General features: G+C 43.3%; 2 protein-coding genes across 6 annotated transcripts; one reads left to right on the top strand and one right to left on the bottom strand.

Moving 5' to 3' along the window:
* Positions 1-10,259: 10,259 nt before the first annotated feature.
* LOC106570427 (testis-specific serine/threonine-protein kinase 5) lies at positions 10,260-20,599 on the top strand. Its single transcript, XM_014142747.2, has 8 exons — positions 10,260-10,568; positions 10,808-10,915; positions 13,093-13,295; positions 15,926-15,981; positions 16,093-16,225; positions 16,564-16,679; positions 17,136-17,315; positions 20,099-20,599. The coding sequence occupies exons 1-8, from the start codon at positions 10,362-10,364 to the stop codon at positions 20,491-20,493; spliced, it is 1,398 nt and encodes a 465-aa protein (XP_013998222.1). The 5' UTR covers positions 10,260-10,361; the 3' UTR covers positions 20,494-20,599.
* A 22-nt stretch (positions 20,600-20,621) lies between these two features.
* Positions 20,622-26,255, bottom strand: hgh1 (HGH1 homolog (S. cerevisiae)). Of its 5 annotated transcripts, none has more exons than XM_014142750.2 (7): positions 26,109-26,255; positions 25,098-25,734; positions 24,674-24,774; positions 24,387-24,485; positions 22,556-22,647; positions 22,261-22,383; positions 20,622-21,031 (listed from the first exon to the last, which is right to left on the bottom strand). In XM_014142750.2, the coding sequence occupies exons 2-7, from the start codon at positions 25,637-25,639 to the stop codon at positions 20,846-20,848; spliced, it is 1,143 nt and encodes a 380-aa protein (XP_013998225.1). In that variant the 5' UTR covers positions 25,640-25,734; positions 26,109-26,255; the 3' UTR covers positions 20,622-20,845. The 5 variants fall into 5 exon arrangements, with proteins under 5 accessions (XP_013998225.1, XP_013998224.1, XP_013998226.1 ...); XM_014142749.2 differs by having other exon boundaries at positions 25,098-25,672; positions 26,109-26,185; XM_014142751.2 differs by lacking the exon at positions 26,109-26,255 and adding an exon at positions 25,795-26,096 and having other exon boundaries at positions 25,098-25,672.
* Positions 26,256-26,893: the final 638 nt, after the last annotated feature.

Below are 26,893 nucleotides of genomic sequence, written 5' to 3'. Positions count from 1 at the left end.
AGTATTACCATGGTACACCACTACTAGTAGTACTAATAGGATAGCATAGTATGACCATGGTACACCACTACGAGTACTACTAATATTAGAGAATAGTATTACCATATTGTGCCACTACTAGTAGTACTAATAGGAGAGTATTACCATGGCGCGCCACTACTTGTAGTACTAATAGGAGAGCATAGTATTACCCCGGTATACCACTACTAGTAGTATAAATAGGAGAGTATTACCCCGGTACACCACTACTAGTAGTATTAATAGGAGAGTATTACCATGATACACCACTACTAGTAGTACTAATAGGAGAGTATTACCATGGCATGCCACTACTAGTAGTACTAATAGGAGATCATAGTATTACCATGGTACACCACTACTAGTAGTACTAATAGGAGAGCATAGTATTACCATGGTACACCACTACGAGTACTACTAATATTAGAGAATAGTATTACCATATTGTGCCACTACTAGTAGTACTAATAGGAGAGTATTACCATGGCGCGCCACTACTAGTAGTACTAATAGGAGAGCATAGTATTACCATGGTACACCACTACGAGTACTACTATTAGAGAATAGTATTACCATATTGTGCCACTACTAGTAGTACTAATAGGAGAGTATTACCATGGTGCGCCACTACTAGTAGTACTAATAGGAGAGCATAGTATTACCATGGTACACCACTACTAGTAGTATTAATAGGAGAGTATTACCATGGTATACCACTACTAGTAGTACTAATAGGAGAGCATAGTATTACCATGGTACACCACTACTAGTATTACTAATACAACTAATCTAGAACGCTGCAGCCCGTCTGGTGTTCAACCTTCCCAAGTTCTCTCACGTCACCCCGCTCCTCCGCTCTCTCCACTGGCTTCCAGTTGAAGCTCGCATCCGCTACAAGACCATGGTGATTGCCTATGGAGCCGTGAGGGGAACGGCACCTCCGTACCTTCAGGCTCTGATCAGTCCCTACACCCAAACGAGGGCACTGCGCTCATCCACCTCTGGCCTGCTGGCCCCCCTACCTCTGAGGAAGCACAGTTCCCGCTCAGCCCAGTCAAAACTGTTCGCTGCTCCGGCACCCCTATGGTGGAACAAGCTCCCTCACGACGCCAGGACAGCGGAGTCAATCACCACCTTCCGGAGACACCTGAAACCCCACCTCTTTAAGGAATACCTAGGATAGGATAAAGTAGTCCTTCTAACACCCCTTAAAAGATTTAGATGCACTATTGTAAAGTGGTTGTTCCACTGGATATCATAAGGTGAATGCACCAATTTGTACGTTTGGATAAGAGCGTCTGCTAAATGACTTAAATGTAAATGTAATAGGAGAGTATTACCATGGTCCACCACTACTAGTAGTACTAATAGGAGAGCATAGTGTTACCATGGTACACCACTACTAGTACTACTAATAGGAGAGCATAGTATTACCATGGTACACCACTACTAGTAATACTAATAGGAGAGCATAGTATTACCATGGTACACCACTACTAGTACTATTAATAGGAGAGTATTACCATGGTCCACCACTACTAGTAATACTAATAGGAGAGCATAGTATTACCATGGTATACCACTACTAGTACTATTAATAGGAGAGCATAGTATTACCATGGTACACCACTACAAGTACTACTAATAGGAGAGCATAGTATTACCATGGTCCACCACTACTAGTAGTACTAATAGGAGAGCATAGTATTACCATGGTCCACCACTACTAGTAGTATTAATAGGAGAGCATAGTATTACCATGGTCCACCACTACTAGTAGTACTAATAGGAGAGCATAGTGTTACCATGGTCCACCACTACTAGTAGTACTAATAGGAGAGCATAGTATTACCATGGTCCACCACTACTAGTAGTACTAATAGGAGAGTATTACCATGGTCCACCACTACTAGTAGTACTAATAGGAGAGCATAGTATTACCATGGTCCACCACTACTAGTAGTACTAATAGGAGAGCATAGTATTACCATGGTCCACCACTACTAGTAGTACTAATAGGAGAGCATAGTATTACCATGGTCCACCACTACTAGTAGTACTAATAGGAGAGCATAGTATTACCATGGTCCACCACTACTAGTAATACTAATAGGAGAGCATAGTATTACCATGGTCCACCACTACTAGTAGTACTAATAGGAGAGCATAGTATTACCATGGTACACCACTACTAGTACTATTAATAGGAGAGTATTACCATGGTATACCACTACTAGTAGTACTAATAGGAGAGCATAGTATTACCATGGTACACCACTACTAGTACTATTAATAGGAGAGTATTACCATGGTACACCACTACAAGTACTACTAATAGAGTATTACCATGGTACACCACTACTAGTAGTACTAATAGGAGAGCATAGTATTACCATGGTCCACCACTACTAGTAGTACTAATAGGAGCATAGTATTACCATGGTACACCACTACTAGTAGTATTAATAGGAGAGTATTACCATGGTACACCACTACTAGTACTATTAATAGGAGAGTATTACCAAGGTACACCACTACTAGTAGTACTAATAGGAGAGCATAGTATTACCATGGTCCACCACTACTAGTAGTACTAATAGGAGAGCATAGTATTACCATGGTACACCACTACTAGTAGTATTAATAGGAGAGCATAGTATTACCATGGTCCACCACTACTAGTAGTATTAATAGGAGAGTATTACCAAGGTACGCCACTACTAGTATTATTAATAGGAGAGTATTACCATCGTACACCACTACTAGTAGTACTAATAGGAGAGTTTTACCATGGTACGCCACTACTAGTAGTATTAATAGGAGAGCAGAGTATTACCATGGTACACCACTACTAGTAGTATTAATTGGAGAGTTTTACCATGGTACACCACTAATAGTAGTACTAATAGGAGAGAATTACCATGGTACACCGCTACGAGTACTACTAATAGTTGAGTATTACCATGGTACGCCACTACTAGTAGTACTAATAGCAGAGCATAGAATTACCATGGTAAGCCACTACTTGTAGTACTAATAGGAGAGTATTATCATGGTACTCTGGGGCTACTTTCAATTTTACCTTTATTTTACCAGACAGGTCAATTAAGAACACATTCTTATTTACAATGATGGCCCAGCAAATTACATTGTGACACTCCAATTTATGATCTTGGGTAACATTTGAATATTACATTGGGAGTATTTGGTTATTTTTTTATCCCCTTCCTCAACGGAGCAGACTAAAGCCACAGGTGAAGCAATAACCTTACACAGCTCTGAGCTCTCCCACGCTTTGCAACTAAAACACTGTTCAATTTCCACCCCCCCAAAAAACTCTAAATAATAAATCACCAAGAGATTGAAAAAAGAAATCTCTCAATCTCAACAATTATATAAATTTACAATGGACGTAAAGCTCTCTGAGAAATCTAACACCTGATGTTGGGGCTAAACGAAATACAATTCATATCGAATGCAATCAATCTGGCCACCATAAGAGAAGGGGGCTCGACGGTGCTGAAACGCGCCTGGCTCTAGGGGGTGGCTCGGGGGGCGGGGTTGGGGGGTGTCCCAGGGGGGCTGTTAAGGGCCTGTATCACACTGAAGGAGGTCCAGTTCAAGGATAACGTGCTAAATGGGAGACAGATGCTGTCTGTGCTAGTGGCCTTTGAGTAGTCTACACAGGTACAGCAGGCTGAGAGGGCCTGCTCTGAAAACATTATTGATATTGTCACTGTTATTGTTATTGTCACTCTGTCACTGATGAGAAATGGGTTCAAGGCTGTCATGAGAGAATGTCCAGTTTCCTGAGTTTGTGTCCGTCTGTCATTGTGCATGTACAGTATGTGCAGGTCCGCTGTCTGGGATGACTTCAACATGAACTGACAGTAACATGTTGCTTCACAGTGTTCTTATTATTGTGGTGTTATTATTATAATACATTACATTAGTGTAATAACAGACATGATCATGGGGACTAGGCTTGGACCTGGTCTAGAGGCTGTTCTGGATATGGGGGCATGTTGTGTTCCAGACAGCATCTGACCTTGTTTTGGTGTGGTCTGGTATGGTCTGGGCTGTAAGGGATATCCAGCAGACAGCCAACCCAGCCTTTCCCCAGCCTCTCCCTGAAAGGATCGGATGGTGTTTATGAGCGGAAGGCCAAAGCCACAGAGTCCAACCTGCATAGAACTGCGTAACTTAACGTGTCATAGAGGGAGCATGCAGCGGAGTGCAGTCCACAGACCCTTCTTACTCTATAGCACTTTAGAGCATAATAATGAGGAAATAACCCTAGTGCTGGCCCGGCTCTGACCCTCCCTCCCTCCACTGTGGACCTTCTATCCATCTTCATCAGCCCTCTGCGATACGGTCCGTTCACAGCTCTACAGGATGTCAAACCTGAGACCCCGCCAAGCCAGGGAGTGGACCCCTCAGCTGTGTCACTGTCATTTACCCCTGGCGATAGGCCAGCGGGAGCAGGCAGATCAGGATGTGAACCTCGACAGAGCAGGGAGACACACGACTCAGACCTATGATGCTAATTTGCTACACATATGGTTTTCATATGGCTCACTGTTTCAGGCAGCAGCAACAGCCATAACTTAGTGATAGGAAGTTTATTTATTATTTATTTATGTACTTATCTGTCCATGCAACTAGATGGATGCATGCCAATGTAACCTCTTGTTAAATATATGGCCAGATATTTTTTCATGTTAAACAATGAAATCGAACTCCATCCGGTCGCTTCATTTTTCTAAACCTCAAGACAAATATGCTTAACAGTACATTTTTAGGGCCTTTAGTAACCAGTGTAAATATACACTTTTCCTACAGGGAAGAATGAGTTATTGCTTTTGGAGATTTAACTGGCAATTAAGGGCTTAATTATCCAAACCCTATTACACATTGTCACAACATGTCAGTCAGACTTTAGGCAAGCCAATATCACACAGGAGAGGTGGAGAATTTCAATGATGGTTATAGTTTAGTTGATGCCATGGGGCTTGGCACATTTAAAGGACAATTCCACCCCAAAACTTTATTTTGGTATTGTTGATATAGTCCCAAAATATTTTGCATGTCAGCAATCAAGTTTAAGATATATAACTTTCAAAATACATAAATACTGCCGGTATGATGCAAATATAGTGATTTAGGAACTGGCAGGTATAAGTCAGTGAGGCGACTGGGAGAGAACCGAGTCTGGGTAGGACCCTCGTTCTTCTCAAAGTGTTGACAGTACTCCGGAGATAGCGAATTGTAGTTAACAGCTGTTTAAACACAGTGATATTTTCTCTGTGGTCAATAAGAGAAAGCCCAATTAGGTAGTAAAACAGTGCAGTGCTAAAGTGCACGGTGAGTTTGCCAGAAAAGTAGCCTTGAGTCGATGTGGAGCCATTTGGCAAGGAAGGAGGCTGCCTGAGTTTCTGGGAGAAACAGGAGCTCTATGGGCAAGGCCCAAACACTGGTGTTCCTCACATTTATGGACAGACAGGGTTTATGATATGAGAAGTGTCAAATTTAGGTCACAACTCATGAGAAGGTGAAGGAGAATTTCTGAAATATATTACCCGTCACCTTTGCTCAGTGTACGTTCACAGTTAGGGCGCTGAAATTGGACGGCGCATTTTTCCGTAGTACAAAAATCCTGATTTGGGAGTCGGACTTTGTTCAACCTAGTTGCATGCTCATTTTTCAGGTTGCCTTTTTCTCCATTACATACACTCTGTTTGTTCATCTTGTCGTGAAAATATTTTGAGTGTTTCACCTTCATTCCCCCGAGCCATCCCCTGAAATACATACTCTGGAAGAGCAACCCGGGGCACCACCCCAGGGATTTCCCTGTGGCTCAAGCTAAAATGGCATCCTATTCCCTATATAGTTTACTACTTTTGACTAGTCTGAAATGACATTTGAAAAATGAAAATGGTATTGAAATGGCATTTCAGATGGAGGCCAGGTCTCTCAGGCTGTGGGCAGTGCAGGCAGCATCTCTTTTTGTGTGAGAGACTGAGTGAAAACTGCCCGTCTTCAGTCTGAAGAGCTGTGTGCCAGTATGAAAGTATTTTTAGCGGTGACGGTGAGGTAGCTACTAGTGTTTCACTTGTCTGGACAGTGTATGGTGGAGTAACAGCAGCACACTGTCTGTCTGTCTGTCAAAAGGCTTTGCCTCCAGGTAACCCCTCTACCTCCATGGTTTGGCAGTGGGAGGAAGGTAGGGAGGGGGGTGAGAGAGAGGTGGAGGGGAAGGAGGTAGAGGAGGCACATAATCAAAGGAAAACAGAAGTATCACTACTCCTCCACAACCCACCTGGATGACGGTCCAGTCGCTGAAAAAGAAGCTAAAAAAGCTAAACTTATTCAACGTTTATTTTAGCAGTAACCCGATTTTACTTACTTTATGTAATTTGTTATTCTTCCTCGTTTACGCTGTCCTGCCGCATGAATCGCTGGAGATTGTTTTCGGTGGCGTGTGTCCATCTGGTTTCCAAGTTCTTTCTGGATAATACTCTTACCACCTGTTCCATCTCCACATTAGTTTGGTCTACGACGCTTCACTTAGCTTAGCCTTAGCCCTATGTTGAGGAGAGTTTATCAAACCGCAATTTCACTGTAAAACACAGGGGCTGCACAAAATGGGTCCCCACAAAAACCTAATAGTGTTGGTGATTCATGTGTGAAACAAATGTCAGTTTTTTTTATCAAGAAGGAATCACAAATAAAGGAAGGAATTGGCAACACCCTGGGCCCTAGTTGAAGCCTGTAACACTCTGGGCCCTAGTTGAAGCCTGTGACTGAAACACTCTGGGCCCTAGTTGAAGCTTGTAACTGAGTCCCAGAGTTGTTGTTGGTCAGCTCACGAGGTCAGGAAAAACTCCTGGCCCTAATTATTCCATTGACACTCCCTTCACAACTCCTGGCATTCTGAACTGCCTCAACATCCTTTCAATTGTGGAAGACCATCACCTAAGTCAAGACCTGCCACTGCTAGAACCCTACAGTTGCTTTAGTTTTGTTATTAAGGCGTCTTTGAGATTCTCTTTGTAATGAAAAACGCTAAACAGAATAAAGTAGCATGATGCATGCAGACTCAGTGCGTTCTGTTCGTACTAGATTCACTAGTCCAATATCGAATTTCACACCGCTTTCTGTTCACATATGATGATGAACACTTATGTCATCAAAGCCAAACAGTCCGACCAGTCTCTCCCCTGGAATCCAGCCTCTCTCAAGGTTTCAAGTTCGTTCGGAGAGCATTAACGTTCAGGTGATGGTGAATCTGCTATTAGCGGATCAAAGCTAGATTTACTTCCTGGTCATCAGTTTCAACAATTAAGGCTCCAAAGTACTACTAAGTACAGTGGAAAGTGTCATTTCCAGCTCCTGCAGGAGTCAAGAGAAATGGTGAAAGGAGAGTAATGCAACGTTTTGCGGCTCCTTCCTTGTCTATGGTTGCGTTTCAAATGGCACCCTGCGGGCCCTGGTCAAAAGTAGTGCACTCGGAAAGTATTCAGACCCCTTCCCTTTCTCCATATTTTGTTACAGCCTTTTCCTCAATCTACACACAATAACCCATTATGACAAAGTGAAAACAAGTTTTTAATAATTTTTGCAAACGCTGCAAAAACCAAGCCATGAGGTTGAAGGAATTGTCCATAGAGCTCCGAGACAGATCTGGGGAAGGGTATCAAAAAATGTCTGCAGCGTTGAATGTCCCCAAGAACACATTGGCCTCCATTCTCAAATGGAAGAAGTTTGGAACCACCAAGAATCTTCCTAGAGCTGGCCGCAAGGCCAAACTGAACAATCAGGGGAGAAGGGCCTTGGCCAGGGAGGTGACCAAGAACCTGATGGTCACTCTGACAGAGCTCCAGAGTTTCTCTGTGGAGATAGAACTTTCCAGAAGGACAACCATCCTTGCAGCACTCCGCAAATCAGGCCTTTATGGTGGAGTGACCAGACAGAAGGCACTCCTCTGTAAAAAGCATATGAGAGCCCACTTGGAGTTTGCCAAAAGGCACCTAAAGGACTCTCAGACCAGGAGAAACAAGATTCTCTGGTCTGATGAAACCAAGATTGAACTCTTTTTCCTGAATGCCAAGCGTCATGTCTGGAGGAAACCTGGCACTATCCGTACGGTGAAGCATGCTGTGAGGATGTTTTTCAGCGGCAGGGACTGGGAGACTAGTCAGGGTTGAGGGAAAAATGAACGGAGCCAAGTACAGAGAGATACTTGATGAAAACCTGCTCCAGAGCGCTCAGGACCTCAGACTGGGGCAAAGGTTCACCTTCCAACAGGACAACAACGCTAAGCACACAGCCAAGTCAACGGAGGAGCGGCTTCTGGACAAGTCTCTTAATGTCCTTGAGTGGCCCAGCCCAGAGCCCGGACTTGAACCCAATCGAACATCTCTGGAGAGACCTGAAAATAGCTGTGCAGCGACGCTCCCCATCCAACCTGACAGAGCTTGAGAGGGTTTGTAGAGAAGAATGGGAGAAACTCCCCAAATACAGGTGTGCCAAGCTTGTAGCATCATACCCAAGAAGACTCGAGGCTGTAATCACTGCCAAAGGTGCTTCAGCAAAGTACTAAGTAAAGGGTTTGAATACTTATGTAAATGGTATATTGCTGTAAATTAGCAAAAATGTCTAACGACCGGTTTTTGCTTTTTTATTATGGGGTATTGTGATGAGGGAAAAAAACTATTCATTACATTTTAGGATAAGGCTGTAACGTAACAACATTTAAGGGGTCTGAATACTTTCCGAATGCACTGTATAGGGAATACGGTGCCATTTGGGACGGACCCTACCTCCTACACTCTTCCGGATGAAACCCTAGTAGGATTGAGGTGTTCAGAGTCCTCTGGTAGTCAAGTAAAGCCCTAGTGGAAATATTAAATGTTTTTACCATGATAGGGGCCATATTTAGAGTACTTCAGAGAGGAAGCACAGCACTATATTATCTACTATAGACCTTTGAGGTAGATTCCATGAACCTGGAGAATGTGCTGATATTATTCAAACTAATCCTTCATATTTCTCGGGTGGAATGTTTTTTTTTCCTTCAAGCTTGTAGGTGGGGGCAAGCAAATGCATACCGTTAAGATAAAATCCCTTCGTAGATGTCCACAAGAGGGTGACATATTACAGCCAATGGCTAAAAACACTGACTCCTTGTACGTCTGTGAACGTTATTGCGGAGCAGTCAAAAAAAGAGAAATAAATGTGCATTGTAGATATATCATAAAGTTTTAAAATAGTATAGTGCCTTGGCAAAGGTAGGTTGGATAAATACAATCTGAGAGAGTAGTTTGTTGAGTGGAATCCTCACCTCAGTTTCTTTTCCATTTTACTTGCTAAGCCGTATGCAAATCAGTATTCATCTAAGCAATTATACGAAAATAAAAGGCTAATGCATTATGTCCCCAAGTATCACTTAAGCCAGAACAACCATCTCTCCTTGGCCCAAGTATGCAGTGCTGAAACTAAATTGGCCTGGATGGTGAACCATGAGCTATTGATATATCACTTACACTTATGAAGTGTCTCTTCCTCAAGCTGGCCTCTCCAGCAGGAATAACTAAGTCAATTTAATAGACTCCTTAATTGTTTTCAGCCCTGTATTAATCTGGGCCAGGGCCATGGGCGATGTCCCAAATGGCAGCTTCTTTTGACCAGAGCCCTATGGTCCCTGGATAAAAGTAGTGCACTAAAAAGGGAATAGGGTGCCATTTGGGCCATAGCCCATGTTTTCCTATTGTCATGCATTCCTAATGAGCTGGTCTCACAAGTCATCGCTCGCCCCTCTGGCCAGACTTGTCTAAGTTTGATTAATACACTTTGAAATCATCCCTCTATTTAGCTCAACTTTGGCTCAGAGAATGAGATGATTCGTGGAAGGAAAATATGTGGAGTTGTGAAGCACTGAATGCACTGTTATAGCCTGACTAAATATCTACAGTACTGCAGCTAGAGCAAGGAGTTATGAGCTACAAAATAATATACTCCAGCATGTAATAGTGGAACAATGGATTATTAGCAAAGGGTTCCATTCCATTCATGTAAAAGTAAAGAGAACCCCCTCAACATTATATTTTAGAATTTGTTTGTACTGTAACATTCATGTTGCCATGGAGAAGGTTCCAAATGCATTGTCATCATTTCAGACAGTTCACACCTTTTGTGTGGTCATGGTTATAGCTAAAAATTACAAAGATGAATATAAAATATGTCATGCATAAAATGATTTAATAGGGAGCATAATCTGAGATGCACAGGAAAAGATATGCAGCCACTAGGAGAAGAAGTGGATTGAAGTCATATACTTTAGTATGAGTGCAACTGGTACGAGAGTAAAGGACTCTGGGAAGTCGCTTCATGAGAGGACCATAGAGTGTCGAGAGAATGGCTACCTTCTCTCTGGCAAGAAGATTGGGACAGGTGCTTTCTCCAAGGTCTACCTGGGGTACGCTACCCCAAATAAGATCAGTAAGAACTACAAGCTGGCCAATGACCTGAGGAGCAAGAACCACAATATGGTAAAGTACTGTTTTTCTGCCACATTTTTACCATGGTAAATCATTTTTAAAAACTTCATTTAATGTGCATAACATAAACACTTTTTTTATATCCGGACCTTATATTTGCTGGACATGTTTTATAATAACAGTATCTAGCTAAGACTAGCACTGCAGTGACACTTTAATAACAACCTTGCTGTAATTTTTGTGAACTGTGTGGATGAGGACGTTCACCCATACAACCATAAATTGTTCAGGTGGCTATCAAAATCATCTCTATCAACGAGGCTCCCCTAGAATACTCCAAGAAATTCCTACACAGAGAGATATATGCTCTGAACGCTACGTACAGACACCCAGGGGTGGTGAGTGTTGTTAGAGTACAAACACCACACTTCAGATTGATATACAGTACCAGTCAAAAGTGTGGACTCACCTACTCATTCAAGTGTTTTTCTTTATATTTTCTACATTGTAGAATAACAGTGAAGACATCAAACCTATGAAATAACACATATGGAATAATGTAGTAACCAAAAAAGTGTTAAACAAATCTAAATATATTTTATATTTGAGATTCTTCAAAGTAGCCACTCTTTGCCTTGATGACATTTTTGCACACTCCTGGCATTCTCTCAACCAGCTTCATGAAGTAGTCACCTGGAATGCATGTCAATTAACAGGTGGGCCTTGTTAATTTGGGGGAATTTCTTTCCTTCTTAATGCGTTTGAGCCAATCAGTTGTGTTATGACAAGGTAGGGGTGGTAAACAGAAGATAGCCCTATTTGGTAAAATACAAATCCATATTATGGCAAGAACAGCTCAAATAAGCAAAGAGAAAAGACAGTCCATCATTACATTAAGACATGAAGGTCAATCAATGCAGAACATTTCAAGAACTTTTAACGTTTCTTTAAGTGCAGTTGGAAAAAACATAAAGTGCTATGATTAAACTGGCTCTCATGAGGACCCCCACAGGAGAGGAGGACCCGGAGTTACCTCTGCTGCAGAGGACAAGTTCATTAGAGTTGCCAGCCTCAGAAATTGCAGCCCAAATAAATGCTTCACAGAGTTCAAGTAGCAGACAAATCTCAACATCACTTGTTCAGAGGAGATGGTGGGAATCAGGCCTTCATGGTCGAATTGCTGCAAAGAAACCACTACTAAAGGACACCAATATGAAGAAGAGACTTGCTTGGGCCAAGAAACACGACCAATGGACATTAGACCGGTGGAAATCTGTCCTTTGGTCTGATGAATCCAAATGTGAGATTTTTGGTTCCAACTGCTGTGTCTTTGTGAAACACAGAGTAGGTGAACAGATGATCTCTGCATGTGTGGTTCCCACTGTGAAGCATGGAGGAGGAGGTGTGATGGTGTTTTACTGGTGACAATGTCTTTGATTTATTTAGAATTCAAGGCACACTTAACCAGCATGGCTACCACAGCATTCTGCAGCGATGCGCCATCCTATCTGGTTTGTGCTTAGTGGGACAATCATTTGTTTTTCAACAGGACAATAACCCAACACATCTCCAGGCTGTGTAAGGGCTATTTGACCAAGAAGGAGAGTGATGGAGTGCTGCATCAGATGACCTGGCCTCCACAATCACCCGACCTCAACCCAATTGAGATGGTTTGGGATTAGTTGGACCGCAGAGTGAAGGAAAAGCAGCCAACAAGTGCTCAGCAAATGTGGGTACTCCTTCAAGACTGTTGGAAAAGCATTCCAGCTGAAGCTGGTTGAGAGAATGCCAAGAGTGTGCAAAGCTGTCATCAAGGCAAAGGGTGGCTACTTTGAAGAATCTCAAATATAAAATATATTTTGATTTGTTTAGCACTTATTCGGTTACTACATGATTTCATGTGTTATTTCATAGTGTTGATGTCTTCATTATTATTATTCTACAATGTAGAAAATAGTAAAAATAAAGAAAAACCCTTGAATGAGTAGGTGTGTCCAAACTTTTGACTGGTACTGTACACTACCATTCAAAAGTGTGGGGTCACTTAGAAATGGCCTTGCTAAAACAAATTGTCCATTAAAATAACATCAAATTGATCAGAAATACAGTGTAGACATTATTAATGTTGTAAATGACTATTGTAGCTGGAAACGGAAGATTTTTAATGGAACATCTACATAGGTGTACAGAGGCCCATTATCAGCAACCATCACTCCTGTGTTCCAGTGGCACGTTGTGTTAGCTAATCCAAGTTTATCATTTTAAAAGGATAATTGATCATTAGAAAACCCTTTTGCAATTATGTTAGTACAGCTGAAAACAGTTGTCCTGATTTAAAGAAGTAATAAAACTGACCGTCTTTAGACTAGTAGAGTATCTCCATTGAACATGCCTTTAGTCCAGGAATAGGCCAAATCTGGCTCCGGGAATCTGGCCCTTAGACACCTAAATGGTTTTGCAGGAAAGTTTTGATGTGATGTTAAGCATGCACCTGCATCCAAAGTGTGTACCATAGAAATAGAATCATTAGGTAAATAGATTATATTTATGTGGTGGGTACTCTACTTTTGAACAGGTCCAGTTGTATGACATGTTCCGTTCACTGAAGCGGTTCTATCTGATTCTGGAGCTGGCTCTGAGCGGAGACCTTTTAGAACACATCAACGCCGTGTCCCATAGCAAGGGCAGCCCGGGCCTCAGTGAAGAGGAGGCTCGGAGGCTCTTCAAACAGATAGTCAACGCTGTCATGCACTGTCACAACAACCACATAGTACACAGGTAACACCTCACTGTCTGTCACAACAACCACATAGTACACAGGTAACACCTCACTGTCTGTCACAACAACCACATAGTACACAGGTAACACCTCACTGTCTGTCATAACAACCACATAGTACACAGGCAACACCTCACTGTCTGTCACAACAACCACATAGTACACAGGTAACACCTCACTGTCTGTCACAACAACCACATAGTACACAGGTAACACCTCACTGTCTGTCACAACAACCACATAGTACACAGGTAACACCTCACTGTCTGTCACAACAACCACATAGTACACAGGTAACACCTCACTGTCTGTCACAACCACATAGTACACAGGTAACACCTCACTGTCTGGCACAACAACCACATAGTACACAGGTAACACCTCACTGTCTGGCACAACAACCACATAGTACACAGGTAACACCTCACTGTCTGTCACAACAACCACATAGTACACAGGTAACACCTCACTGTCTGTCACAACAACCACATAGTACACAGGTAACACCTCACTGTCTGTCACAACAACCACATAGTACACAGGTAACACCTCACTGTCTGGCATAACAACCACATAGTACACAGGTAACACCTCACTGTCTGTCACAACAACCACATAGTACACAGGTAACACCTCACTGTCTGTCACAACAACCACATAGTACACAGGTAACACCTCACTGTCTGTCACAACAACCACATAGTACACAGGTAACACCTCACTGTCTGTCACAACAACCACATAGTACACAGGTAACACCTCACTGTCTGTCACAACAACCACATAGTACACAGGTAACACCTCACTGTCTGTCATAACAACCACATAGTACACAGGCAACACCTCACTGTCTGTCACAACAACCACATAGTACACAGGTAACACCTCACTGTCTGTCACAACAACCACATAGTACACAGGTAACACCTCACTGTCTGTCACAACAACCACATAGTACACAGGTAACACCTCACTGTCTGTCATAACAACCACATAGTACACAGGCAACACCTCACTGTCTGTCACAACAACCACATAGTACACAGGTAACACCCCACTGTCTGTCACAACAACCACATAGTACACAGGTAACACCCCACTGTCTGTCACAACAACCACATAGTACACAGGTAACACCTCACTGTCTGTCACAACAACCACATAGCACACAGGTAACACCTCACTGTCTGTCACAACAACCACATAGCACACAGGTAACACCTCACTGTCTGGCACAACAACCACATAGCACACAGGTAACACCTCACTGTCTGGCACAACAACCACATAGCACACAGGTAACACCTCACTGTCTGTCACAACAACCACATAGTACACAGGTAACACCTCACTGTCTGGCACAACAACCACATAGTACACAGGTAACACCTCACTGTCTGGCACAACAACCACATAGTACACAGGTAACACCTCACTGTCTGGCATAACAACCACATAGTACACAGGTAACACCTCACTGTCTGTCATAACAACCACATAGTACACAGGCAACACCTCACTGTCTGTCACAACAACCACATAGTACACAGGTAACACCTCACTGTCTGTCACAACAACCACATAGTACACAGGTAACACCTCACTGTCTGTCACAACAACCACATAGTACACAGGTAACACCTCACTGTCTGTCACAACAACCACATAGTACACAGGTAACACCTCACTGTCTGTCACAACAACCACATAGTACACAGGTAACACCTCACTGTCTGTCACAACAACCACATAGTACACAGGTAACACCTCACTGTCTGTCACAACAACCACATAGTACACAGGTAACACCTCACTGTCTGTCACAACAACCACATAGTACACAGGTAACACCTCACTGTCTGTCACAACAACCACATAGTACACAGGTAACACCTCACTGTCTGTCACAACAACCACATAGTACACAGGTAACACCTCACTGTCTGTCACAACAACCACATAGTACACAGGTAACACCTCACTGTCTGTCACAACAACCACATAGTACACAGGTAACACCTCACTGTCTGTCACAACAACCACATAGTACACAGGTAACACCTCACTGTCTGTCACAACAACCACATAGTACACAGGTAACACCTCACTGTCTGTCACAACAACCACATAGTACACAGGTAACACCTCACTGTCTGCCACAACAACCACATAGTACACAGGCAACACCTCACTGTCTGCCACAACAACCACATAGTACACAGGCAACACCTCACTGTCTGTCACAACAACCACATAGTACACAGGTAACACCTCACTGTCTGTCACAACAACCACATAGTACACAGGTAACACCTCACTGTCTGTCACAACAACCACATAGTACACAGGTAACACCTCACTGTCTGTCACAACAACCACATAGTACACAGGTAACACATAACTTTTGTTCCTGCAACCATGTCATTCTATATCTGCACCAATCACAGGTAATGTTGAGTAAAACCACAACAACCACATAGTGCATGACTGCTACAATCACATATCGTAGTTTACAGGTAATACCACAGCAACCAAACACAGGTCACCAAGCACTGTTGCGCCTGACACACCCACAATAGTCACAAGTAATGTCTATGTGTTGCATTCACCATGACGATGTCCTTTTCAGGGACCTGAAATGTGAAAACATACTGTTGGACGAGCAAGGATTTGTGAAATTGACTGGTAAAATAACCATGAACTCCAATAACCACCTCACCAGACAGGTTTTTAAATCCAGCCTATGGTAAAACCATGTGCATCCCTGACTCTGTGTGTGCGTGCTGTGCCTGGCAGACTTTGGCTTTGCCAACCACTACACAGACAGGAGTGCTCTGATGAACACCTTCTGTGGTTCCGTGGCCTACACTGCCCCAGAGATCCTACTGTCTCGCAAATACAACGGAGAACAAGCTGACCTGTGGAGCCTGTGAGTCATCAGACACACATTCCGTCCAAAATGGCACCCTATTCCCTATTTAGTGCTCTACTTTTGACCATGGGCCCTGGTATAAAGTAGTGCACTATATAGATTAGGGAGTCATTTGGGACACAGCCTCGACACAAGTCTCACACTTCGTTAAATAGCTATACTTCCCATTGGTCCCAGTGCACCTGCATACTAGTTGCTTACTGTATATACTGACAGTCATGTTATCAATAAATCACACTGTCAAGGGGGCATCACATATCCCAACTGTGTTAGTTTTGAATACAACTGTGTCTTCTGCTTACTGGAAGTTAGTTGGCTGTGTCTCTCCTCTCCAGAGGGGTGATTCTGTATGCCATGGTCACAGGGAAGCTTCCCTACCATGAGAAGCACCCACGCAAACTGGTCCAACTCATCAGGAAAGAGCTGCCGTTCCACCACCCAGTTTCTTCAGGTATTCTGCCAGCAATAAACAGGGGCCATAGTCATAAAGCATCTCAGAGTAGGAGTGCTGATCTAGGATCAGGTCCCCAGTCTATGCAATCTTATTATTTAAAGATTTAGAAAACACGACTGATCCGAGAACAGCACTCCCACTTTGAGATGTTTTGTGGATACGGGCCCTGGTCTGAAAAATGTGTTTAAAAAATATATATAACACTGTTTGCCTTGGAAAGACAGCGTACCCAAATGCATTCCAGCCCAGTTTCCAAAAAAGAAATGCCTTCATCAATATCTGAAATTAGCATCTGTATGATTATTATAGAACGATAGTGATATAAAGTGGATTTTTTTTGGGGGGTGGTGCCTGTCTTTACTTGTTGACGTGTATTAATTTAAAGTCAATTAAAATACTTTTGACATAAAAAGCTCCAGTCCTAATGTTCCCCGGCTGTCTGTGCCCCTCCAGGCTGCCAGGACCTGATTAAGAAGCTGTTAGAGTGGCAGCCCACCGCCCGCCTGCCCCTGGACCAGGTCAACACACACCAGTGGATGATGCCATCCATGACCGGCCTACTCTACAAGCTGCGTGCCACCAGGAGCGACATCACCCACAAGAACAAAGCCCTGGACAAGAAGCTTAAAGACGGTGAGATGTTCCCTCTGTCACTCCATAAATGGTGCCCTATTTTCTATATACAGTGGCAAGAAAAAGTACATGAACCCTTTGGAATTACCTGGACTTCTGCATAAATTGGTCATAACATTTTATCTGATCTTCATCTAAGTCACAACAATAGACGGTCTGCTTAAACTAATAACACAGAAACAACCATATGTTTTCACATTTTTATTGAACACACTGTGTAAACATTCACAGTGCAGGGTGGAACCCTTGGATTTAATAACTGGTTGACCCTCCTTTGGCAGTAATAACCTCAACCAAACGTTTTCTGTAGTTGCGGATCAGACCTGCACAACGGTCGGGAGGAATTTTGGACCATTCCTCTTTACAAAACTGTTTCAGTTCAGCAATATTCTTGTAATGTCTGGTGTGAACCGCTCTCTTGAGGTCATGCCACAGCATCTGAATCGGGTTGAAGTCAGGACACTGACTGGGCCACTCCAGAAGGCGTATTTTCTTCTGTTGAAGATTTACTTCTGTGTTTTCGGTCGTTGTCCTGTTGCATCACCCAACTTCTGTTGAGCTTCAATTGGCAGACAGATAGCCTTACATTCTCCTGCAAAATGCCTTGATAAACTGGGGAATTCATTTTTCCGTCGATGATAGCAAGCTGTCCAGGCCCTGAGGCAGCAAAGCAGCTCCAAACCATGATGCTCCCTCCAACATACTTTACAGTTGGAGTGAGGTTTTGATGTTGGTGTGCTGTGCCTTTTTTTCTCCACGCAGTGTTATGTGTTCCTTCCCAACGACTCAACTTTAGTTTCATCTGTCCACAGAATATTTTGAGTAGTGCTGTGGAACATCCAGATGCTCTTTTGCAAACTTCAGATGTGTAGCAATGCTTTTTAGACAGCAGTGGCTCCTTCCGTGGTTTCCTCCCATGAACACCATTCTTGTTTAGTGTTTTACGTATCATAGACTCGTCAACAGAGATGTTAGCATGTTCCAGAGATTTCGAAGTCTTAAGCTGACACTCTAGGATTCTTCTTAACCTCATTGAGCATTCTGCGCTGTGATCATGCAGTCATCTTTGCAGGACGGCCACTCCTAGGGAGAGTAGCAACAGTGTGGAACTTTCTCCATTTATAGACAATTTGTCTTACCGTGAACTGATGAATATCAAGGCTTTTAGAGAAACTTTTGTAACCCTTTTTAGCTTTATGCAAGTCAACAATTCTTAATCTTGGGCCTTCTGAGAACTCTTTTGTTCGAGGCATGGTTCACATCAGGCAATGCTTCTTCTGAATAGCAAACTCAAATTTTGTGAGTTTTTTATAGGGCAAGGCAGCTCTAACCAACATCTACAATCTCACCTCAATGATTGTACTCCCGGTTAGCTGACTCCTGACTCCAATTAGCTTTTGGAGAAGTCATTAGCCTAGGGGTTCACATACTTTATCCAAAAATACAATCATGTTTGTGTTATTAGTTTAAGCAGGCTGTGTGCCTGTTGTTGTGACTTAGATGAAGATCAGATCTAATTTTAGGACCAGTTTATGCAGAAATCCAGATAATGCCAAAGGATTCACATACTTTTCTTGCCACTGTAGTGCACTACTTCCCTATGGCCTCTGGTCAAAAGTAGTGCACTATATAGGGTGCCATTTGGAATGGACTCTTAGTCTGGCTCTTTCAAGCAAGTTAACTCCATAATTATTTTAGATGGCATGACATTTTTGTAAATTACTGTTATACATCATGTAAGGTAGATATCTAGCAGTATGTGAAATACTACTACGGTTCTTTGTCTATAGAAACCAGCTTCAGCAGGTAGCCTAGCGGTTAAGAACATGGGCCAGTAACCGAAATGTCCCTGGTTTGAATCCCCGAGCGGACTAGGTGAAACATCTGTCACTGTGCCCTTGAGCAAGGCACTCAACCCTAATTGCTCCTGTAAATCACTCTGGATAAGAGAGTCTTCTAAATGAGGGCTTGGCAAACTCGGTCCTGGGGCACGCCTTGGGTGCACGTTTTGGTCAAATAAGCAACTCATCATCATCAAGCTTTGATTATTTGAATCAGCTGAGTAGTGTTAGAACAAAATGTGTACAGGGGCCCCGGACAGAGTTCTGGAAACCCTTTTCTACAAGACTAAAATGTTATAAACTCAGTCTACCTGGCATGTTGAAATACAGAGCCGACTGGATGTGTTATAAACTCAGTCTACCTGGCATGTTGAAATACAGAGTCGACTGGATGTGTTATAAACTCAGTCTACCTGGCATGTTGAAATACAGAGTCGACTGGATGTGTTATAAACTCAGTCTACCTGGCATGTTGAAATACAGAGCCGACTGGATGTGTTATAAACTCAGTCTACCTGGCATGTTGAAATACAGAGCCGACTGGATGTGTTATAAACTCAGTCTACCTGGCATGTTGAAATACAGAGCCGACTGGATGTGTTATAAACTCAGTCTACCTGGCATGTTGAAATACAGAGTCGACTGGATGTGTTATAAACTCAGTCTACCTGGCATGTTGAAATACAGAGTCGACTGGATGTGTTATAAACTCAGTCTACCTGGCATGTTGAAATACAGAGCCGACTGGATGTGTTATAAACTTAGTCTACCTGGCATGTTGAAATACAGAGTCGACTGGATGTGTTATAAACTCAGTCTACCTGGCATGTTGAAATACAGAGTCGACTGGATGTGTTATAAACTCAGTCTACCTGGCATGTTGAAATACAGAGTCGACTGGATGTGTTATAAACTCAGTCTACCTGGCATGTTGAAATACAGAGTCGACTGGATGCGTAACAGGCCACTCGGGCCCTGGCACCCCCACCCGTTCATCCTTCAGACACACCAGCCTGCCCGAGAGGCCCCAGCGAACTGTAGTGGCCCCCCACTACCGCCCCGGGGCCAGCAGCGCAGGCTGCCATCGCCGTGAACCGCCACAGGAGAAGAGAGAGGAGCCGCCCTGCCCCAAGCCCCCCTTGGTGTCCCCCTGTCGGCTCCTGATGAGACCCACCCAAAGCCAGAGCACCAACACCAACCGTCTCTTTGTGACCCGGCCCCGGCCGCCCTTCGCCCCAAAGCCCTTCCACAACCTCCCCAACTTCCGGAAGCCTGGCTCCAGGCAGCTGCATAGCCCCTCAGGCAAGCTGACAGCAGCACCCCCAACCACCTTCTGAGGTGTTCTACTCCTCAGTACTAGCCGAGGGGGCTGCTAACCATGGACCTCTTCCATGGGCTCAATCAAGTGTGACAGAAACATTTTGGGATTCGTACAGAAAACAAAATCAAGGACATACTCCTTTCGTTAAAAATAAAAGTACATTATTTTAATCGATTTAAGACTTTGTGGTGTGAAATTACATGGTGTGAAAATACAACTGGTTTCAGATTGCACACAGTCCTTCCGAGTCCTGATTTCATGCTGTTTGTTGTTGTGATGTCAAGAATGTTCTGTTAAATTTGAGTTAGCAGTTGGTTCCATTGTTCATAAGATGGTTGACCAGTTTAAATGTAGAGAAGACCACCTTGCTACATCATCCTCACTATGCCAGCACACTGCTGGGACTTGTCTGGATTTAACAGATCTTCCTGGTCCTTCTCCAACTGCTCCTGCTCCTTGGCATCCATGTCTTTGAGCTTCACCTCCACGTCCTCAGGAATCTCCACCTCCAACAGGTTCTCCATGCCTGGCTCTGGCTCGTCCCCGATCAGCACCTGGCAGAGACATGTGCATACACACACACACTTTTTTTTTAAGTGTCTTGACCCCAACTCTCAGTCGAATGCTGCCTTGGCTTCAAGATCTTCCTATCCAGTATTTTGGCTACTTTCAGTGAAAAACAGAGGCCAAAATATTCCAATGACATCCTCAACATTACCGCAGACTGTAATTGACAACGAATTAGCCCAAGAAATGTCAGAACGGCATCGGGACAAGCTCCAAACAACTGAAAAAAAACTTATTGGAAATAAATAGTTTTTCTTAAAGTAATATGATAAAACGTTACAGCCTTGTAATCCACAAAATTCAGCATAAAAAGCCCATTAGTCTTGGATAAATATCACGCTCGGATTTCAACTCGCTAGATTTGGATGTTTTATGACAGTGATTAAAACTGGCTGGGTAGCTAAAGACTGAACTTGTGCCTCTGGACCACAGTTCAAAAGGGATCTCCGAGCTGTTATGGAGTGTATCAGGGTTTTATTTTTATGCGAGACCGAGTGACATCTTTTCCACTCGGTCGTTCCCCACTACAAGACTGCCACCGCAGAGCAGGCACTAGGCAGGAACGGAACAGTGGAAGCTTTTTCCAGCCAATCAGAACATCCTGCTTGTGTCCCAAATGGCATCCTATTCCCTATATAGTGTGCTACTTTTGGCCAGGGCCTATAGGACCCAATATTATGTAGGGAATAGGGTGCCATTTGGAACGTGGACTCTGTTTTCTTAAACCTGCCGATGCTGTAAATTTCAGCACTCAGAGTACTGAGATGTCATGAGATTCATTGGCGTCATAGACTGGGTTGTCTTACCAAGCACAATAAGAAGTCATGAAAAGAAAATAGTTGTTCTTCCTGAATGTAACGGTTACCAAGGTGCAACGGAGGGTAAACGCAAGTAAACGCAGTTCACTCACTTATTTCTTTCTCTCAACAGTTTACCCACCTTTTGCTGAAAAATGCATTTAAAGTATAGTAAGCGTTACCTTTTTCACTGCGACCGGCGATCAGAGTAATACCCACCTTTTTCTTCTACCACTACATAACTGCCAAGACGACAGCTGGGAAACCCCAGCTCTGGACTGGGTTGTGAATGACACACACACACACATCCCCAGCAGCTCACCATGAGGTTGCTCTGTATTGATTTACTATGGTAAACCATAGGTATGTTTTTGTACCTTAGTACAAACAAATGTATGTAAGTTATATTCATAGTTTACCTGTATGAGCTTCTCACAAGCAGCGGCCACGTGAAGTTCCTTTTCCCAGTTGTGGAACTCCCTCATGATGGCGTAGACGTTCCTGGCCTTCAGAATCTGCCTACCTACTTTGGTAGCTGTCAACTGGGTGCAAAAGAGACACACGTAAAGATATGAGTATTTCCAGCAAGCAAACTGTTTTTTTTCGCTGTTAAAAGCAGTTTGGATTATACAGAGAAACAAAGCTTTACTGGTTCAGTGACACAGATGGTTGTGTGTTGGTGGAAGCATGGCATTGACTCCAGGTGACACAAACCAGTATCATGGTCTCAATGAGCATCTTGCGAATGTCAGGATCCTCCTCTCTTTCCTTGTCCTCTGGTAAGTACTGGAGGTCGACGGGTAACCCTTCATTGAATAAGAACAAAGAACCATCAATAGTACTAGGCTTAATTTTCAATGCAGATATCTTCAAGTGCAGTAGCAATATAGTGTCTTCGGAAAGTATTCAGACCCCTTTACTTTTTCCACATTGTTACATTACAGCCTTATTGTAAAATTTATTAAATAAAAATCCTCAATCTACACACAATAACACAATGTCAAAGCGAAAACAGTTTAGAAATACCTTCTTTACATAAGTATTCAGACCCTTTGTTATGAGACTCAAAATTGAGCTCAGGTGCATCCTGTTTCCATTGATCATCCTTGATGTTTCTACAACTTGGACTCCACCTGTGGTAAATTTAATTTATTGGTCATGAATTGGAAAGCCACACACCTGTCTATATAAGGTCCCACAGTTGACAGTGCATGTCAGAACAAAAACCAAGCCATGAGGTTGAAGGAATTGTCCGTAGAGCTCTGAGACAGGATTGTGTCGAGGCACAGATCTGGGGAAGGGTACTAAAAAATGTCTGCAGCATTGAAGGTCCCCAAGAACACAGTGGCCTCCATCATTCTTAAATGGAAGAAGTTTGGAACCACCAAGACTCTTCCTAGAGCTGGCCGCCCGACCAAACTGAGCAATCGGGGGAGAAGGGCCTTGGTCAGGGAGGACAACGACCCTAAGCCCACATCCAAGACAACGCAGGAGTGACTTCGGGACAAGTTTCTGAATGTCCTTTAGTGGCCCAGCAAGAGCCCGGACTTGAACCCGATCAAACATCTCTGGAAGGACCTGAAAATAGCTGTGCAGCAACACTCCCCATCCAACCTGACAGAGCTTAAGAGGATCTGCAGAGAAGAATGGGAGAAACTCCCCAAATACAGGTATGCCAAGCTTGTAGCGTCATACCAAAGACTCAATTCTGTAATCGCTGCCAAAGGTGCTTCAACAAAGAACTGAGTAAAGAGTCTGAATACTTAACTGTGATATTTCAGTTTATTTCTAACACATTTGCTGTCATTATGGGGTATTGTGTGTAGACTGAGGAATAAAAACAATTTAATCCATTTTAGGAGGCTGTAGCGTAACAAAATGTGGAAAAGTCAAGGGGCCTGAATACTTTCAGAAGGCACTGTATCTATGTTTAGCTAGCTAATAAATACCACACACACACAGTATGTATTATGTTGTTTACACTACTGAGTGTGGGCCTTGTGACGCCCACAATCTCTAGGAGCTTGGCTCTTGTCGGGCATCTCAGGCTGCTTAGCCTACTTTAAAGACTGGTTAACATTAGTATGTTCCACAAGAGTGAAACATAACAGATTTCTAACTATTTTATGTGTTCACTGCCTTTGAACCGACGCTGAGTACAGCACAAATTCACAACTTCCTTGGAAGGATCTTCAACGGTTTCCATTTGGGGCCCCTCTAATCTGAAGTTAGCCTGATGCGAATTGTGTCTACTCATAATACAAAATAAAATAGGGTGGTGCCCTGAAATTCCACCTGTCATCTGCACAGAACAAACATACTGTCCCCTATGGATGAGAGGGCCACTGCAGCAGACATGGTCATGTCCCAGACACACAGTCCTTTTAAAAAATCCTTCTGTGTTTTGTTTTTCAGAGACAACAGGGAGATAGAGTAGGGGCCGGTAGGTGCTTGGATTTGTACCCACGCTGGTGGTGGGGGTCATATGTGCCGAGGGCGGGGGGGGTTAAACCGCAAGGTCACTCAGACAGGAACAATGATTTACCTTCATTCTCCTCGTCAGACAGTTCCTCAGGCCCTGCGAGAGGCAGCAACAGGAAAGGCAGAATGTCCACCGCATCACTCAGCAACCACTCATGATGAGCTGGGAAAAAAAGATAAAAAGTTTGGAGTATGCAATTGAGATCTTCCCATTGATTACAAGGTAAAAGCTCTACATATCTAGAGCATTTATCGGAAATGAATCCTACTCAATTCAACACAAAACAGGCATGAACTATGAAGGTTAAAACTGACTGTCGTACAGCTATTATGTGTGTCTTCCTCCCCTACCATGATCAAAGCAACAATTTCTCAGAGTGCCAATGACTCCCCCTCGTCTGATTGTTGAGGCCTGGTATTGGGTGTAGGGAAGGAGCCTCTGAACTACACACCTGTGGAACATCAACAAAACACACACACACACAGTGAGTGAGTGGTCTTCCATAGGCAACATGCTGGATGATCAGCAAAAGAAAGAAAGCACTTTTTATGGGGCAGAAAAAGAAGGCACCAGGGCCCATATGCATTAAGCGTCTCAGAAAAGGAGTGTTGCTGATCTACAATCAGTTTATCTTCTAAATCATAATTGACACTGAATACAGGACTGGTTTTACAGCTCTTCAGGCCTGTATAGCATTGGTATTACTGGATTATGAGAGAAGTCAAAGACATGGCCTAGCCCTGGATCTCATGAGCTAACCACCCAGCCACTGACCTCTCCTTATCCAGGATAAAGTGTCTGGTCTCGGGCAGCTGTGTGAGGTTGGAGAGGAGGGGGCCCAGGTAATGGAGCGATGCCTGATTGTTGTAGCCCTCAGTGCAGAAGATGTCCACTATCTGCGCCAAACCTATCTCCTGCTCCTGCATAGCCTTAAACACCTCTTTACACGTCTTCACGTGCCGCGACAGGTTAGTGAGGATCGTACAGATACGGTCCGCAAACATAAATTCTGGGTCCAGGAGGTTTTTAAACAACATAGGGAGGAAGTCCGAGTCTTTGATCAGCGATTGGTGCATGGTCTCATCAGCCGAGAGGTTGATGAGAGAGTGGTAACAGTCTTTGACGATAGCGATGGAGGGGTCGGTAGTAAGGGTCACCAAGGCTTTAAGGAAGTCAGGTTTTGTCTGTAGGTAGCGACAGCCATCCCTGTTGCCAGAGAGGCCCAGGATGTACTCCGTAGCCTGGCCCTTGACGTCTGGCCTGGTGTCCAGTGTGAGGAAGGACAGCAGCTCTTTGGCCTCTACCTCACTCAGCATGTTGGTGGTCAGTAGAAATATTGTAATCCAAATCTTAAGAAATCCCAAAGTTGACAGACACAGGGTTACAGTTCATCACCTGTAAAGATAACTATCTACAAAGAGAGAGAGGAAAACGAGAAGTAATAATAGCTAACGTTAGCAAGACAATGTACCTAGTTAGAACACAACTTAAACATACAAGACAGTTGCGAGGGGCATCCAAAGTCCATTAAAAAAATATTTTAAAAAAATAGTGTCAAATCATGCTGTCATGGCATGATCATCACTTTGAGTCATTTCGATCGTTGTAGCTAGTTAGTCGGGTCGAAATTATGATAACGTTAGCTAGGTTCTAACTAATCCACAACCACACGACTTTCTTGAATGTTAAAAATATATAAAACAAAGTAGCTTGCTAGATAAATAGTTCTGTATTTTAATAAACGTGCGGTTCTGTAAAGTTGATAAAATGTTGAAGCACACTCACATCATCCTCATGTGCCTTTCCATGCTGATAAATACGTACATCCGTATTTTGAAATGACATTGTACATCTCCAATAGGATTACGGATAACCAACATATACCCGCCCTTAAAAGTAATCCTTCCTTCTGATTGGTTTTTACTTCCTCAGCAGCCTTCCATTGGTAGATAGGTGGACGTCACTTTTACAGCGCGCTAAAATTGTGGAAATAACTGCTCGGTACAATAGTTAGCTATGTCATTTTCCTGGTGTAAGAAGCTGAACTAACCCCTTTAAGGCAGCGTTTACGATGATTTATTATTGCCCGCAGTCAGGTAAGAAATGTCAGACTTATTTAGTTTGAGATGACGGCCATTGGGACTTTTTTAACCCACTGTTGTAGCTTTAGCTCAGAGTCAGATGGCTAAGGCTAGCTGTGTCTGCTCTCTGATTTGACGTTGTTTACATTCTCATGTGGCTCTTGTCTGACCCCTTAGGTAGCTACTACGTTTATAATGAATGCTAACAATGATTTGGAGTTTTACTGTCATGAGACCCAGCTGTTTGGATACTGCTGAAATCACTGACTTATATATTTATATAGATACCGTTCACTTTCAAACTTGCACAAACTCTCTGAACTCTAGTCTAACGTCATATTTACAACACATTTCTACCGGCTATAATATGAATTATTCATCATCTCAGCAAACGGATTCCTACAAGGTCGATAATATATCTGTGGAAGTGATGGATCGATACAATGATGTCAAGATTCTTCTGAAAACCTGGGAGCAGTCATTTGTTCA

Source organism: Salmo salar, chromosome ssa14 (assembly GCF_905237065.1).
Source record: "Salmo salar chromosome ssa14, Ssal_v3.1, whole genome shotgun sequence".
NCBI classification, from domain to species: domain Eukaryota; kingdom Metazoa; phylum Chordata; class Actinopteri; order Salmoniformes; family Salmonidae; genus Salmo; species Salmo salar.
The sequence above is the reverse complement of the archived record's forward strand: the minus strand, read 5'-3'. Positions and strand labels throughout refer to the sequence as shown.

What these genes read in the sequence shown, in the direction of transcription:
- LOC106570427 (XM_014142747.2), top strand. Translation starts at nt 10,362, where the DNA reads ATGAGTGCAACTGGTACGAGAGTAAAGGACTCTGGGAAGTCGCTTCAT. An exon ending in AGGATTTGTGAAATTGACTG is followed by an intron (nt 15,982 to 16,092) that starts GTAAAATAACCA and finishes TGTGCCTGGCAG; the next exon opens with ACTTTGGCTTTGCCAACCAC. An exon ending in GGACAAGAAGCTTAAAGACG is followed by an intron (nt 17,316 to 20,098) that starts GTGAGATGTTCC and finishes GTTGAAATACAG; the next exon opens with AGTCGACTGGATGCGTAACA.
- hgh1 (XM_014142749.2), bottom strand. Translation starts at nt 26,168, where the DNA reads ATGTCATTTCAAAATACGGATGTACGTATTTATCAGCATGGAAAGGCA. An exon ending in GAAAGGCACATGAGGATGAT is followed by an intron (nt 25,673 to 26,108) that starts GTGAGTGTGCTT and finishes GGATTTCTTAAG; the next exon opens with ATTTGGATTACAATATTTCT. An exon ending in CTTGTGAGAAGCTCATACAG is followed by an intron (nt 21,032 to 22,260) that starts GTAAACTATGAA and finishes TGTCTCTGCCAG; the next exon opens with GTGCTGATCGGGGACGAGCC.